At 40.4% G+C, this 17696-nt stretch overlaps 1 protein-coding gene across 3 annotated transcripts in view; it reads left to right on the top strand.

Moving 5' to 3' along the window:
* THOC7 (THO complex 7) overlaps window positions 1-17696 on the top strand; it is a 593710-nt gene that overhangs the window by 377812 nt on the left and 198202 nt on the right. For all 3 annotated transcript variants that reach the window (XM_044077990.1, XM_044077989.1, XM_044077991.1), the window contains exons 6-7: window positions 6562-6628; window positions 6726-6795. In XM_044077990.1, the coding sequence (XP_043933925.1) occupies window positions 6562-6628; window positions 6726-6795 (137 nt within the window). The remainder of the gene's footprint in view (window positions 1-6561; window positions 6629-6725; window positions 6796-17696) is intronic.

The following is a 17696-nucleotide window of genomic DNA, read 5'->3' as shown; positions in this document are numbered from 1 at the left end:
TGTTAGTGAAGTGCGTGGGCCTGCATGGACAAACTATTGAAGGTGTCTTTGCGTGAAATGTTTCATTTGACATCAGTGAAGTGCTTGAACATACATGGAGGAACTACTGAAGGGATCATTGGATGGGAATGTTCCATTTGGTGTCAGAGAAGTGCTTGGGGCATACGGGGGGAGTTTGGTTTGGTGTTGGTGAAGTACTTGTGTAGATATGGACAAAACTGCTGAAAGGGTCATGGAGGAAATGTTTCTTTTGGTCTCAGTAACAGCACTTGTACAGACATGGACGTACTGCTGAAATGATCATTAGGGGAAATATTTTATTTGGTGCCAGTGAATGACTTCAACAGTAATGGACCAACTAGAAAAGGGTTCATTTGAGGAACTGTTTCATTCTGTTATAACTGAAGTCTTTGTGCAGACATTTTGGGGGGAAATGTTTCATTTGGTGCCAGTGATATGTTTGTGGAGAAACATACAACTTATTGAAGGGATTGTTTTGGAGAAATTTTTTTTGGTATCGGTGAAGTGCATGGACACACATGAAGAAACTGTTGAAGGGATCACTGGGGGAAATGTTCTATTTGTTATCAGTGAAGTTCTTGTGCAGGCATGGACAAACTACTGAAGGGACCATTGGGGAAATGTTTCATTTGCTGTCAATTAAGTGTTTTTGTAGGCATGGACAAGCTATAAAATGGATTGCTGGAGGAAATAATTCATTTGATGTTCTTCAAGTGCTTGTGTCTACATAGACAAACTAATGAATGTGTATTTGGGAGAAGTGGTTCATTTGATCTTAGTAAAAGTGCTTGTCCCGGGATCATTGGGGGAAGTGTTCCATTTGATGACAATTGACTGCTTATGAAGATATGGAAAAACTACTCGAGATCATTGAAGGAAATGTTTCATCTGATGACAGTGAAGTGCTTGTGCAGGCCAGGGCAAACTGCTAAATGGATCACTGGAGGAAATTTTTCATTTGGCATCAATGAAGCCTGCTTTAGATCACTTAGTGAGTATGCTAAAACCAGTATCATGAATGAAAACAGTATTTTACTTAGCTTATTCTGGAGGACCAGAATCTTCATATTAGCTACATGCTAATTTATATCCAAAATAGCACAGTCATGAATTAATCAACATTACCCCTTTGCATTGCTTAGGTTCCCATTTCAGTTCTAAACGGCGACACTTTATCTGAATCTGTACAGCCTGCCTGTGAATTTTGATACTGCATTTTCCTCCTACATCTAATGACATAATGTGCAGTGAAGTTGCACTTCTTCACTTGCTCTTACTGTATTGTTGTGTCCATGTCCCTGGCAGGTCAGTAGAACACTGTTGAGGATAAGCTCCAAATCTACTATGCCTATACAATGAGGCTAAGTGGGCAAATGAGGAAATAATGAATGATTTTGGTAGTGTGCCATGTCTGGCCACCTCTCAGTACATGAAGCTTCACCGTTAGCTTACACTTTTCTTTTTCATATGCAACACGATTTGGAAAAGCCTTAGGGAAAAGAAAACTTTCCCAAATGAAAATAAATAGTTTTAGGTAAACTTTAGGTCATGGTCATTAAGGTACTGGGGAACGTTTTTATCCTAGTCTCACGCTGGATTCATTATACAGGCATCTTCTCCAATTCATAGGCAAGTACTAGGTGAGCAGTTAAAATAGGAGAAGAGATAACAATTGTGATGTTTAACCAATCTACAGGAAAGTCCCCAGGAATGGATGTTATTCTTGTGGAAGTTTGGGAGCTAGGAAGGACAAAACTAATAAACAACTGGAAGGTTTTGTTTAACAATATTTTAAGAGGAGGAGAAGTACTAGCATCCTGGAAGAAAGCAGTGGTAGCTGTAATACCTAAGGAGGGTAAAGATCCATCAGATCCAGCTTCATGCAGGCCCATTTCAATACTAAACCATGATTAGAAAGTGTTTATGTCTATAATGGTAAAAGAATAGCCAAAGTGATGGCAAAAATTGATGGATGTAGATCACTGTGGTTTTGTGGAGGGGAAGCAAACTTTTGACAACATTAACAGAATACTGATGATCCAGAAGGAAGCAGAATGTAAGAAAATACCATTGTTGTTGGTCTTGATGCAGAGAAAGCATTTTACAGAGTAAGCTGGGACTTTAGGAGCAGGGCATCGGAAGCATTTGCATTCCCTGATAAAATTATAATGTTGATTAGGAGGATGTATGATTGGTTCGGAGGTGAAAACTGAAGTGGGGGGTCCTCTCTGATGATCACTGCTTGAGCAATAGGACCCTGGCAGAGGTGTACTCTCTCCCCTTTGCTATTTGCATCATATTTAGAACTATTGGCAAAGAAAATAAGGGACTCAGAAATTCGAGGATATAATTAGTAAGGTAGTCAATAAACAGTGAATTTTGATCAGGACAAAATGAAAGGCAGTGATGCATAACAAAATAGTGATAAAGCTCCAGAGAGTAGCATCAGAAATGAACTGTAGACATGCAATGCAAGGTATGAAAGCATCACTCATGGGAATCTCACTGTCTGAAACTGTTGAAAAGTAAGTAGAGGAGTCAGTCAAGTGCATGTACTGAAGAAAATATTACATTTAGCATTCATTATTTTACTGCGGTGATATGAAGGAGAGGTACGTGATACAGCTCAAGTAGTAGTTCTGTCACTTTGCTGTGTAGTCTCTGCAAGTACAGAAATTTGGATTGCAGCCTGTAGGACTAGTAACTAAACTAATGAAACAACAGGCTGCAGCTTGACTTGGAAATGCAGAACTCTGCACGAAAAAATAATAGGTCAAGTCAATGTAATAGAAAAAAAATATATAATACTTTGCAGAACGGTACTACCAGACACATTATAAAATGCTTTCATCCTCATTTTGAATGTGGAAAACTGCACAGAGTGTTAAAATACATAGAGAAAAAGAAACCAACAACAAACAAACAGTAATTTAACAAGATGCAATGCCTGTACTACAAAATGCATTGATGTGGATTCCAAAGTAGGCAGTAAATAGTATGAAATCCAAGGAACACAGAACTCCATATACTAATATGTGTCAGTTGAATCACAGATGCTTTCTACAGAAGTAGCAGCAGGTAATAAAATCCATGAAGTGTTATTGTTTGGCGAAGACAAAAGCCATTGGCTAAGCTAATTAACAGCTCAAAAAAGACTGAATAACTCTGTTTACTAATCCTTTCCACAGAAATTAGAAGTCAGGAGAAGGCAGGTCATTAAAAACATTTAGAAGATACCTTTCTTTGAAAATAACAAGTCACAAGCTAAAATAATGAATGGCTCAACCTAAAAGGTGTGGTGAGTAGATCAGGAAAAAAAATACTGTGATTAAAAGGCTGAAACTTGGGGCAGCTGCGGTGTTGCAGCAGTTAGTGTTGCCGCCTCACAGCAAGAGGTTCTCTGGTTCGATCCTTGGCTGGGGTGCCTTCTGTGTGTAATCTGCATGTCCTACCTGTGGTCGTGTGGGTTTCCTCTGGTTGCTCCTGTTTCCTCCCACATCCCAAAGACATGCTGTAGGTGGATTGGACACTCTAAATTGGCCCTAGGCATGAGTGTGTGTGTGTGTGTGTGTGTGTGTGTGTGTGTGTGTGTGTGTGTGTGTGTGTGTGTGTGTGTGTGTGTGTGTGTGTGTGCCTTCTGTGGAAGCTTGGGTGCCGGGCTGGCAACTCGTCACCATAAAACTGCACTGCCAATCATGAGCGGACAGGTGATCCACTGTGGTGACCCCTAATCTGGAAAAGCTGAAAGAAGAAGAAGATTAAAAGGCTGAAACTTCCTGTAGGTAACCCTCCCTCTACCCTACACAGGCAAGTCTCGAGCATGCTCAGAATTGCACACTGCTGAAGATAAACATTGCGGAATGCAAACTAAGAAACAGTGGGATTGTCTCTTTAAAATAAACACCTCTGAATTCAATGTATTTATTTTCCTCTAAATTACTGGAAGCCATCACTTGTACTGAAACTGAAATTGTACTGCTTTTTGTTGAACAGCTGCAAAGCTCTCCTCCACCAGAGATTTTTCTTCTGTTTTGTAATTAAATTTCTCTTACTTTTTCCAGATTTCTTCTTTGCTGCCATCCAGACAGTGTAGTAACTAAACAATTACAGTTTTTTAACCAAATGAGTGGCTTTTGCTGGCTGTTTTTCAAAGCATCTGTTTTCACACTGGAAAGCTCTACTCAACCTGGTGATCACTGCACAGCTGTCTTGGTAATCATTACAGGATTCTTCATTGGGCATTCACCTTGGCTTCTGTGAGGGTTTAGTACTGCTTGGGATTTGTCTTTCATCAGCTGTGGAGGACTCATGATTCTAAGTGTAACATTTTAGCTCATCTGTGAAAAAATGCCCATCTTTGCAGTGGGAATTTTTACCATCTCAGTCTTACTGTGATAGGACATTCTTTCCCCTAGTGAATTTTGCTGGAATTGTCTGTGAGTTGCTTGACATGAATTAGGCACAGTCTTGTTGTGTATTTCTGTTATACACTGGCATTATTACATACACATAGTTTAATCCTTTAAGTTATTTTCAGACATATGCAGAGGTCAATCATGCACTGTAGTTTAAATTGATTGTGGCTCCAGCTGCATACAGTCAGTTGTTTTCTTTTTGAAAATTACCTTCCTTAGAGGAAGAACTAGTTTTACCCAAACTACATGTAAAGAATTATTTTGAGAACTAAAGCATTATTATTTTTGGCAGTGCCAGTTTGTAAGCACTGTAATATCCTCTGGCACAGACATTAAAAGGAAGTAATAGACCTTCTAGTGGCTGTAAGTCTTCAGCCATATATCCTTTTCATTCCCTTTGACAGTTCATTGCTGCCTTTTAATGCCCATTTTGTTGGTATCATTGTTTGCTTGTTCTATGTGATTCATGAGATAATCAGATTCTTTGTAACTTTTGTACTCATAAGATTTTGTTTAAGATGCTCGCTTTTGGAAGGACTTTTCAGCTGCTTCATTTGCTTTAAGCTCCATAAACAAGTTTACTAGTCTTTATTGAGAAGTGTTTGTTGTAGATTTTTTATTTTAAGATGCAAGTGTTATTCTTTTCATATTAGTCATAATGTGCTTGTATTCAGACTATCCAAGTGTCTGTAATTTACCTTATTGTTAAAAGTAATCCTTGGGCCTTTGGAAGGGGATCTAGATTAGCAGCAGTAGGTACAGATTTTAACCTCCAGATTCTGAGGTGGCTGCCCCTCCTCCAACCTCATTCTCCCTCTAATTTTAGGATCTGCCATGGTTGCCAGTCATTGCCAAGACTAAGATCAGCCTTACGCAGTTTTGGTCCTATGCAAGATCTCTTGAAGACCTTCTGCTGGTTGAAGATTCAAATTTAAATAAATAAATAAAATGTCTTCAATCTGAGGAAATGTTCCCCCAGCTTCTCCCTGCTAAAGTAATTGTATTAAAATGTGTTAATGCTACAGTCACACAATGGTGGAGATATGCAAAGAAATCCACGCATCCATTGCACCACCTGTGTCACATCAGCAACAGTTTCAATAGGCGACACTGACCTTCCAGTTGAAATTCCATTGCAGACTGGTCCATTTAGAACTTGCATGTTTGTAGGTTAGCACTCCTGGTGTTGTATTGCGTGGTGATGCCTCTCAGATCGTCATGTGAGGCCTGCTGCTTGATCCCAGGAACGGTCAGAGACTTCTAGAAGACATTCTTTTGCTTGGGTAGCTCTGGTCTTCTGGAATTAGTTGCCTTTTTAGAACAGGTGTGCAGTACTGAGGCCTGTTTTCAAAGGATCCCTTAAATGCATTCACTTATGAGATGACATTTCAGTTGAGCTGTCTGAGATATTTTGTTTTTAGCATTCATAGTTAAAGTACTGCAACTTGATTCTGTTACATACTGCTTATTATTTTAATACACTTGTAGGAGGCATTTTACTGTGCTTACAATTTTATGCAAATGTAGGGAACACATATTTTAATGTAACTGATGACTGTTGTGCTTATTGTGAAGTCTTTGAAATTAATAAAGCTGTAATAAAATATGGTCTTTTTTCCTTTAAATTCGCTGTTAAGAATGCATAATTGGAATATGTTGCCATGCAGTAAAGATACAGTGAACAGTGACAGTTTGTAAAGGATGTCTAGTAGTATTACTTAAAGTGTTTGACACAATCTACCTTTCTGCTTACTTCAAATTGCTTTTGGTTTCCTGCTTTTCAAGTACGGTGTGCCTCTTTGCAAAAGGAGTAAGAACTGTAAGCCATTGTTTTGTGTGCTGGTCTCCTAACATTGCAGACACTCAACATCCATTCTTGTAGTAAGTGTAATGGTTGTAACTTATTGCTGTAAGTCAGTCCTAAGTTATGAGTGTTTAAAGATTACCACTACTATGTATTGTAATGCTTATTACTACTGATGTTAATATAGTTATCATCATCATTGTCATTGTTCTTTCATTTGGAGATTCACAGAGCATGTTTCAAGTAGTAAATGTGAAGTTGTATCAATAAAACTTTGCAGGATAACATAAGTAATAAGTGTTTTTAATGCAATTTCTCTAGACAGCTGGAAGCTTTGGGAAAAGAATTGCAACATCTTTCTCGCATTAAGGAGAGTGTTGAAGACAAGGTGGGAACTGTCCAAGTCTCTCTTTCTTGTTTATTTTTACTTTAACAATGTTAGCATGCAAGAACCGTAGCTTACTTTTCATTTTTATCATTACTAGCTGGAGTTGAGGAGGAAGCAGTTCCATGTTTTGCTCAGTACTATCCGAGAACTTCAACAGACCCTAGAAAGTAAGTAAATGACAACATCAATATGTTGCTAAAGTTCTATAAAACAGTATTTTGTTTTTATTTGCATATATTCCGAGGACATCTATAGGTTGTACACAAAGCTACCAATCTGAAAACCCTGTAATAAAAGTTATGCATATGAATTTCTTCTAAAATTTTATCTAAATTTTTTTCAGGAAATCTGCAAATTGGCAGGACTTTGAAAATATTTGTAGTGTCCACTTAAGTAGGTGTAGAAAAAGTGATAAGTAACAGTTCAGTGAGGTATATCCCACCATGGTTGGAAAATAAGGCTCACTAAACTTTTAAAAAAAGAGGAATAAAAGAAAATTGGTCTTTGGAAGAAGTACAAGAGTAATAGTACAAAACAAGCTAACTACACAGTGAACAGAAAACTGAAAGTGTTAATGCAACAAGCCAAATGTAAATTTGAAAGTAATCTATTAAGTGAATGTTCTGTAAAAAAAAAAAAATTTACTCTTATGTCAGACACTTGGTAAGAAGGATAACATTCTTGGATCTGTAACTACTGATGGTAATGCTTTGTGTCTGGTGTGCAATTGGTAATTTTGTTCAGTGAATATTTTTTGGCAGGTGAAGTTAATGCTTTAACTTTTCCTTAGTAAGCACAGCAATAGATGCATATTACGAGTGTCCAGCTTTCAATATGAATATGGTGAATACCTCATTCAGTCTTATTAAACATGAGACTAGAATGGGACCTGATAATAGACCAGGGTGTTTTGGGGCTTCTTATGGCAAATAGATATTAGTCAGTATTACTCTTCTTTGTAACAACTTGCTGCACTTTGGAATGGTTCCAGAAAGTTAGAAACTTGCCAATGTCCTGTTTCACAAAGGTTGTTGGATAACATCAGCAATTCCAGAACCATCAGTGTCACCCCACTGATTGGGAACTGTTTTGAAAGGTATTCATTATATATCCTAAATCAGGCTATCTAGGGATGTTTAATGGATCTTACTCAACATGGTTTCTTGAAAAACAGGTCTAACTGTATAGAATTTTATAGTCCAGTGTCTGAAGCATTAGGTAAGGATTTGTTTGTTGTAGTAGTGTGTCTGGATCTGTCAAAAGGTTTTGAAAGTGTACTTTAGTCTGCTGTTCTGGAAGTTGTGTACAAGCACACGGCTAATCCTTATATCACTTACCGGGTAGCCAAGTGGTTGACTGGAAGATGGCCTAGAGTGAGACTCATGAGACTGCATTTCAGATTGGGTAGGAATTAATAAAGGTTTTCCAAAGGGTTCAGTTCTGTGTCCCATGTTATTTAATTTACGTTTATTCCAACTATATCTAAAGCTTGGATGGCCAAATACGCAGATAACATGTAAATAGGATGTTTAGTCACAAACCCAAAAGATTTGGTCTGCTTTTATGTGAATTTATGGCTTGATCAAACTGGTTTGAGGGTTAATAAGAATAAATGTGTTGTCCTTTACTTTGGGAGACCTGTGGTACAATGGACTGTGAATTTGGGACCATTTTAAGTTATAAAAATTATTATGTGTAATAAGTTTAAATTTAGATCTAATGTCCAAATAGTTAAAGCTAAAACATTGAAAGCATCCTTAAAAATTTCTCTTCACATACAAATGAATTTCTTTTGAAACTGTTTATATTGTATGTTGGTCCCATTACTGACTATAATATATTGTTATAAAACAGGGGCGATCTCCTAGTATTGGAGATTATACAACAAAAATTTACTAGGAGAATTAATGGGTATAGAGATGGTCATGTCTAACAAGTCTGGGAAGTCTGTGTCTTTTTGCAGTTAGCTTCAGATTCTTGAGGGGGAAATCCTGTTTTGCATATGAAGGAATGAAGAATATTGCATCTTGTCAAATTGTTGAACTACTGCACCCAAGTATATCAATGAGAGGAATGGGTTATATTTATAAAATTGCGGAGAACAGCTCAGCCTTAAGAGCACACTTTTTAATGCAGTCTGAGGTGCATTTGTGGAATAGAGTTCTACTTCTGTCAGTCCTCTTTTGAACAAGTTTTTAAAGTCAGTTTAGATTCCTGTGCTTATTGGAGTATGTGTTTTGGTTAGCCTTTTGTCTTGTACACAGATGCTAATGAATGGTAGAACAAAAGCATTTGCACTTTATTACTGAAGTAATGTATAAAATTCTGTGTAAGGCAGTTTTATTCAGCTGATAATAAGAGTTGCAGCTGAGAGTAGAGCGATGGTGGTGTTGAATTTGTAAATTTGAAAGTTCCCACCTCCACAACTTTTTTTCCCTTATGTAACACCCCCTAGTGTTACGTAACCCTTTGGTTAGCCTATGTAGGAATGGATGGTCCTTTTTCTCCACTGGCCTTTCTATAGTGGTAGCATTCTCCTTGAATGTCTTTAATATCTTTTCAACGGTTGCCAAGATTCTTGTCTTCTCCTTCAAGCTTACAGTGAAAGAGTAGTAGTGGTTCTCCTCATAGCAGAAAGAGTGTCCCATATAGAAGTTAAATTGATTAGCTACTCTAAATGCTTGTTTACATTGTGATGCTGTCTCCATTTAAAGGGACTTTTCACTCAATGTGTGTGTGTGTGTGTGTGTGTGTGTGTGTGTGTGTGTGTGTGTGTGTGTGTGTGTGTGTGTGTGTGTGTGTGTGTGTGTGTGAGAGATACCTGCTGTTTACATTAACATTGACCATTTGGTGGAATGAGGATCTCAAAGACATATTGGAAAAGCATGCTGTAGTGGTATAGTATCCACTCACATTTGAAGGTTCAGCCATCTTGGTATGTTAGAATCATCACTAGAGGTTGAGCAGCAGAAAGTTTTTTTTGACTCACTGGATGAAATTTTAGGAATCCTTACCCAAGAAATTGCATACTACTTCCAGGAATGGTCCTCTTAGATTTCAAGCCTTGGAACTCCAGTTCCTTTTGTAATGTATATGAAACATGAGCTACCAGCCTTGTTCCTATACTGTTACCTGTAAGGTGAGATAAGATCAGTAACTTACTGAGATTACGATATTCTGCTTATGGTAGACTTGTACATACAAGGTTGACAAGACAAATACCTAGACAAGGAATCATGGATGTTCTTCGTGTTTCACTGTTGCAGTCATCACTTTTGGGTTATCTGATTTCAGTAGCCCTCAGTTGGCCTGATTAACAAAGTCTTGGGTCCTGCGTCGGTTGCTGTCCCTTCTTCCATGACGTCAGGTCGTCAGGGGTATAAAACATGCAGCCGATGCCATTACATCAGTCTTTCTTGCCGTGCGGTGCCTGAAGCAGAAGCAGTTTGCAAGTGCCGGTCAGCCGACTCCTGAAATTTTCGTTTTCGAGTTTCAGAACCGAAGTCTTCAACTAAAGCTAAGTACCCCATTGGGAAAACTTTGTCTTGCTCCTTACCGATGTCAGTAAAAGTTAATAATTGCATTACTTGTGGAAAGCAAATACCCATAAAGGTTTTCATTCATACTGTATTCCTTGCCTAGGCCCTGACCACGACGTACCATGCTGTCGGTTTTGTGCTTTATTTAATAAACACACTATCCGTCGTCAGTATATTTTCTCCTCTAAATATTTTGGTTCTTGGTTTAATTATCCAGAAATGTTGTCGATTAGCAATCCCACTACCGAGATTCCGAAGAAACGCAAGGATAAAGACAGAGGCCGCCGAGGTCCAAAACTGCCAACGATGCCTCTCCTAAGCCAGTCTCCAGTTCGCCGGTACTCAGTGAGGTGTTTCGCAGCCCCTGATACTCACTACGTCTGATTTGCAGGCCTCTATTGAGACCCATTCAGAGTCTGGTATGCCGCAAGATGCTACAACTATGGAACCTGCGGATGTCTCTACCTTGGATGGGTCCGGAGCCACTTTGTAGGCACTGGCGTCTGAGGATGTATTCAGGCCTACAGAATTGCATATTAAACTGACGCCTCCTTCTTCTTTTAGGCCTAAATCTCAAACCATGCCTAAAAAAACAACGCACAGGCCGCATGCTCAGACCTCCATGCCTAAAAAACAAATGATAAGAATGGCTGAAGATCTTATAACTTTAATCAGGGGAAGCCAACCTCCCCCTTCTTAGAGACCTAGGACTGAAGTTGTTTATGAATCTTCTGACCTGGATTCTGAATTTTCTGATTCTTGTGATGATCTGGATTTGCCCTTGTCTACTTATGAGGATTATGATGCAGAGGACTCTATTTCCTCTGCTTCCCCTCCAGAGGATTTTTCTTTTGGTGAAACCTTACATAATCTAAGGGAGCATTTCCACAGGGAAAGCCAGGATTTTTCTGATTCAAAAAAGAGGCTTAGGGATTTCTTACTCCTGCGTCAGCATAGGCCTTTAGCTATTCCTCCTGTACTAGATATTGTTGATGCTTTTTCGGAGTCTAGTTTGGCCCCTGAATCTTTGCCTCCTGCTCCCAGAAAACCTGACAGATATTACAGGGTTCCTGATTCACACAAGTTCCTTTTTAAAAATCCTATTGTGGATCCAGAGACTATTTCACAGGGACCCAAGGGCATTAAGGCTTCTACTGCTAAAAATCCTACCCCTTCTGATAGAGACTCCAGGGTGCTGGATATGGGGTAAGAAGGTTTACACTTCTGCAACCTTGGCCATTAGGGCTTTAAACTGCCAGTTTCATATGTTAAATTATCAACAACATGTTATTAGTTTGCTTAAACAGAAAATGATGTTGATTCCTGACTGTGTGGAAATGAATAATTATAGGATTTAATGCACTCTGCTGAACAGGTTTGAAAACATACTTTGCAATGTCGATTTGATTCTATAGAGGCCTCTTACAGGGCTGCTGATGTTCTTCATGTTTCACTGTTGCAGTCATTACATTTGGGTAATCTGCTGGCAGGTTGCCCTCAGTCGGCCTGAATAACAAAGTCTTGGGTCTTGCGTCGGTTGCTGTCTCCTCTTCCATTAGGTCTGGGGTATAAAACATTGCAGCCGACGCCATTTTAATCAGTCTTTCTTGCCGCGCGGTGCCAGAAGCAGAAGCAATTCGCAAGTGCCGGTCGGCAGACTCCTGAAATTTTCATATTCAAGTTTCAGAACCAAAGTCTTCAAACTAAAGCGAAGTACCCCATTGGGGAAACTTTTTCTTGCTCCTTACCGATGTCAGTAAAAGTTAATAATTGCATTACTTGTGGGAAGCAAATACCTCGTAAGGATTTTCATTTGTACTGTATTCCTTGCCTAGGCCCTGATCACAATGTGCTTTGCTGTCAGTTTTGTGCTAAATTTAACCAATGCACTATTAAGCGTCGGTATATTTTTGCTTCTAAATATTTTGGTTCAAGATTTAACTACCCTGAAATGTTGTAGGTTAGCAATCCGACTACCGGAGTTCACAAAAAATGCAAGTTAAAAAGACAGAGACAGACTGTCGAGGTCCAAAACCGATGAAGCTTCTCCTCAGCCAGTCGGTTCGCCAGTACTCAGTGAGGTGCTTTCACAGCCCCTGATACCCGCTACTTTTGAGTCGCAGGTCTCTACTGAGACCCATTCAGAGTCTGGTATGCCACGAGATTCGCAAAGTATTGAACCCGCGGATGTCTCTCCCTTGGATGGGTCCGGAGCCGCTGAGCAGGCACCGGCTTCTGAGGGTGTTTTCAGGCCTCAACATATTTACATTAAACCGACGCCAGCAACAAAAACAAGGTCAAAAACAACTTCTATGTCTAAAAACCGACGCATGAGCCACATGCGCAGGCCCCTATGCCTAAATAACAGATGATCAAAATGGCTGAGGATTTAATTACCTTGATCAGGGGTTCCCAACCCCCCCCCTGCTAAGAGGCCTAGGCAAGGCACTGATTATGAATCTTCAGATCAAGTTTCCATTTCTTCCGATTCCTCTTCTGGAATGAGGATTCTGATGCAGAGGAATCCATCCCATCTGCATCTCCTCCAGAGGATTACTCTTTTGGAGAGACTTTGCATACTTTAAGGGAACATTTTCACTGGGAGAGTCAGGACTTCTCTGAGTCAAAAAAGAGGCTTAGGGATTTCCTCCTTCTTCCTCAGCATAGGCCTTTGGCAATACCTCCTGTATTAGACATTGTTGATGATGTGTTCTCGGAATCAAGCATGGCTCCTGATTCCCTGCCTCCAGCTCCTAGTAAGCCAGACAGATATTACAGGTTTCCTGACTCCCACAAATTTATTTTCAAAAATCCTGCTGCTGATCCAGAGACTATTTCTCAGGGTCCCACAGGTGTTAAGGCTTCTACAGCCAAAAGTCCTACCCCTTCTGATAGAGATTCCAGGGCGCTGGATAGATGGGGTAAGAAGGTTTATACATCTGCAACCTTGGCAGTCAGGGCTTTAAACTGTCGATTTCATATGCTTAAATATCAACAGCAGTCATGGGCTTACTGAAATAGAAAATGACGTTAATTTCTGATTGTGTGGAAAATAGAGTTACAGGATTTATTGCATTCAGCAGAACAGGTTGGAAAGCATACTTTGCAATGTGGTTTTGATTCCTTGGAGGCCTCTTGTAGGACCGCCATTACTGGATTTGTGATTAGAAGGCATGCCTGGCTCAAGGAGCAAAATCTGCCTGATCATGTTAAAGCTAAATTGTTGGATGCCCATGTGCAGCATGATACTCTGTTTGGTAATAAGGCAGAAAAGGTTTTAAAGAAAATGGAAGACAAAGCTAAATCTATGCAAACTGTAAAAGATTTCTTGCAAGTGCAACCACCCAGGTTCAGTAGGCACTGGCCTACTAAAAATTGGTCCTTTCCTGTGTCCAACAGAGCCAGTCAGGGCAAACCCAGGCTCTCAAAAGGCTTCAGATATCAATCACAGGTTTATTACAGGTCAAAGCAATGGGGTGCCTGCACCCCCAAATCTGGAGGAAACAAAGCACAACCCTACAGTAAGCAGTCTCAATGACTTCCCTCTATCATCTCCAAGCACTTATCTTTTTGCAGCCCCCTTGGGGAAAAAACTAGCACTTCATGCTCAAAATTGGCAATTAATTACCCAGGACAAGTGGGTATTAAACATAGTATCCCAGTGGTACAGATTTAATTTCCATACTTTGCCAATTCCAAACGGATGGCCGGATCTGACACAAAACCAGTGGGCAGAGGCCCAGAAACAAGTTATGTCCCTCATGGATATGGGGGCTATTCAACCGGTACCAGAAAAGGAAAAAGGATGAGGATTTTATTCAAGACCTTTCCTGGTACCCAGAAAAGTCAATTCATGGCGTCCAATAGTGGACTTGTCGATTCTGAACACGTTCCTGGACATTCCAAAATTCAAAATTCTGACTTTACAACAACTACTGGCTATACTAGGCAAGAATACTTGGTTAGTAACTTTAGACTTAAAAGAGGCATACCTGCATATCCCAATAAGGGAATCATGCAGAAGATACCTCCGCTTCAAAGCAGGTTTTTTGCATTACCAATTCTCTGCACTGCCCTTTAACTTATCTACTGCGCCCAGGGTCTTTACAAAGTGCCTGGCACGAGTAATTGCATTCTGCAGACAAAGAAACATTAAAATGTATCCTTATCTAGATAATTGTCTCATTCAAGCAGAGGACAAGGACACTCTTCTTCAACATCTGGCATTTGTAAAAAGTCTTCTAGCATGCCTAGGGTACACCATAAACGAAAAGAAATCACAATTGGTACCATCTCAAATAATTACATTCCTGGGTGCAAGCTTTAATGCAACTGCCCAGATGGCTTACCTCACGCCAGACAAACAAAGACAATTGACAACATACTTCAAACAAATGGCAACAAAAACCCAGTTATCTGCAAGACAAATTCTGCAGGCTTTGGAGTTCATGGCATCCTGCATTCTACTAATTCCATATGCGAGACTGTGTATGAGGAAACTTCAGTGGTACCTAAAAAGTTTATGGAGTCAACATTGTCACAGCCTGGAAACAATGATTCCTCTCATTCCCTGCCTACAACAGGAGTTTTTTTGGTGGGCAGAGACATGTCACCAAAAAAAAGGGACTGTCATTCACTCTACCCCCTGCCACCCAAACCTTAAATACAGACGCATCAGACTATGCTTGGGGGGCTCACCTGGCAGGGAGATGCATTCAGGGCAAATGGAGCCCAAACCAAATGCATCTGCATATCAGCCAGAAAGAAATGCTAGCTGTTCAGAAAGCTTTGACAGCATTCAAGGGCTTACTTCATCCAGGACAACTACTGGTAAAGCCTGACAACACCACAGTTATGTGGTACATAAACAAGCAGGGGGGTACACATTCCTACCCCCTTTGCAGACTAGCCATGGCCTTGTGGAACAAAGCCTTGACTTACCAAATACATCTTCAAGCTCAATTCCTGCCAGGAAAGCAAAATACTCTGGCAGATACTTAAGCAGAAATCTTATGGACCCGCACAAATGGAAACTGGATCCACAAATCTTCAGCATGTTAACACAAAAATGGGGGATCCCAGACATAGATCTGTTTGCTACTCCCCAAAACTATCAGTTGGACAAATTCTGCACAAGAACCCATCACGAAAAAGCATGGAAAGTGTATACTCTATCCTTCAGCTGGAAAAACCTATTAGTCTATGCCTTTCCCTTTCTGCCTCTACTCTCCAAAGTCTTACTAAAAGTCAGACAGGAAAAAACAAAAATGATCCTAATTGCTCCGGACTGGCCTCACCAGCACTGGTACCCCCATCTAAGGAATATGTCACACCTTCCTCCGTGGTACTGGCCTCAAACACCTCATCTACTGTCTCAGCAGAACTATCAAATTCTGCACACTCGGCTCCAAACTCTGAATCTTGCAGCATGGCTAAATCAACTAATTATTCAAACCACATCTCTCAGTAAACCTGTGATGGATGTCATTTTGGAAGCCAGAAGGCCTAGTAATAGAAAATCGTATGCTGACAAATGGAAGAGATTCTGTGCTTGGAACCAAGCACAAGGAATCGACACAGCAAAGCCCAATATGCCTCAGATTTTACAATACTTAACTGAGATGCTTGACAAGAGCCTATCTCTTTCTTCAATAAAAATTCATGCCTCTGCCATCTCGACTCATTACAACACAGATCCTCTTTTCTCGTCTACTGCTTATACGGTATCTCAGACGGGCCAAAAATTGAAGGCCTCCCAGGAGAACACCTACTCCTGCACGGGACCTCAATTTTGTGCTGGAAAAACTCACCCTGTCTCCTTTTGAACCAGCAGCTACTGCGGATATAAAATTTCTATCTTGGAAGACAGCTTTTCTTTTGGCAGTCACTTCAGCAAGAAGGGTTTCAGAACTACAGGCTCTCGTGGCAGTGGAGCCTTTCATTATATTTTACCCAGGACCAATCCTTCTTTTATGCCTAAGGTGGTATCCAGTGTAGCTCTTAACCAGACCCTTCACCTGCCAACTTTTTTCCCAAATCTGCAAACCAAGGGGGAGCAGATTCTGCATTCATTGGATGTACACAGACAACTAAGATTCTACTTAAACAGGACAAAATCTCTAAGAAAGTCTGAGCAACTACTGGTAGCATTTGCTGCAGGATCAGAGGGGAAGGCTATATCAAAGCAGACTATTTCTAAATGGATAAGCCACTGCATTTCTTTCTGCTATTTGCACCATGGTAAACCTGTGCCCAAGGGGATCAGATCCCATTCCACCAGGGCTGCCTCTACTTCAGCAGCTTTTCTCAGAGGGGTCCCAACCAAAGACATTCTAGAAGCTGCTACTTGGAGCTCTGTTCATACGTTCACAAAGCATTACCATTTACCTCTCTTCTCTAAAACCAGGGCAGGCTTTGCCACTGCAGTCCTGCAGGGCCTTATAACTGCCCCTAATGCTGTTTAGTTCCATCATCCCCATCCATAGCTTTGGGATTCTACCCAAATGTAATGACTGCAACAGTGAAACATGAAGAACATAGTACAGTTGTGTACACTTACCATAAATGTAGATGTTCGAGTGTATTCACTGTTGCAGTCCGGGTTACCCACCCGCCATCCCCCAATTCTATACCTTTTGTTTCCTTCACTTTATTCAAAAGCCTTTGTGGTGTATTTGCTTTTAGTTGAAGGTAAATTTTATGTTTCTAAGATGCATTTATATATTTACAGTTTATATATATTTTTGCTCCCCATTTGGGGGGCACCTGACATAAGAAAAACTGATTAAAATGGCGTTGGCTGCATGTTTTATACCCCTGACGTCATGGAAGAGGAGACAGCAACCGACACAGGACCCAAGACTTTGTTATTCAGGCTGACTGAGGGCAACCTGCCAGCAGATTACCCAAATGTAATGATTGCAACAATGAATACACTCGAACATCTAAATTTATGGTAAGTGTACACAACTGTACTATACTGGTTCTGTGCTCAGAAGGCATGCTTGGCTTAAGGAGCAATCTTTACCTGATCATGTTAAAGCTAAATTGCTGGATGCCCCCTTAAATCAGGACCGCCTGTTTGGCAACAGGAATTTCTTAAAAAGATGGAAGATAAAGCAAAATCTATGCAAACTGTTAAAGATTTCTTACAAGTTCAACCTCCTAGATTTAGTAGGCACTGGCCCTCTAAGAATTGGTCCTTTCCATCCTCTTCAGGGTCTTCTCAAGCCAAACCCAGACATAGCAGGAACCCCAGGATGTTCATCGTGTTTCACTGTTGCAGTCATTACACTTGGGTTATCCTGCTGGCAGGCTACCCTCATTCGGCCTGAATTCCAAAGTCCTGTTCTGGCGTCGGTTGCCGTCTCCTCTTCCCTGACGTCAGTGCGCCAGGGGTATACAAGATTCAGCCGACGCCATTTTCTTCAGTCTTTCTTGCTGTGCGGTGCCCGAAACAAAAGCAGTTCTCAAGTGCCGGTCGGCCGACTCCTGAGATTTTTTAATTTGAATTTCAGATCCGAAGTCTT

This window comes from Protopterus annectens, chromosome 7.part0, assembly GCF_019279795.1.
Source record: "Protopterus annectens isolate FY-2018-M chromosome 7.part0, PAN1.0, whole genome shotgun sequence".
In the NCBI taxonomy this organism is placed as follows: domain Eukaryota; kingdom Metazoa; phylum Chordata; order Ceratodontiformes; family Protopteridae; genus Protopterus; species Protopterus annectens.
Note: the sequence above shows the minus strand (reverse complement) of the source record. Positions and strands in the feature narration are given on the sequence as shown.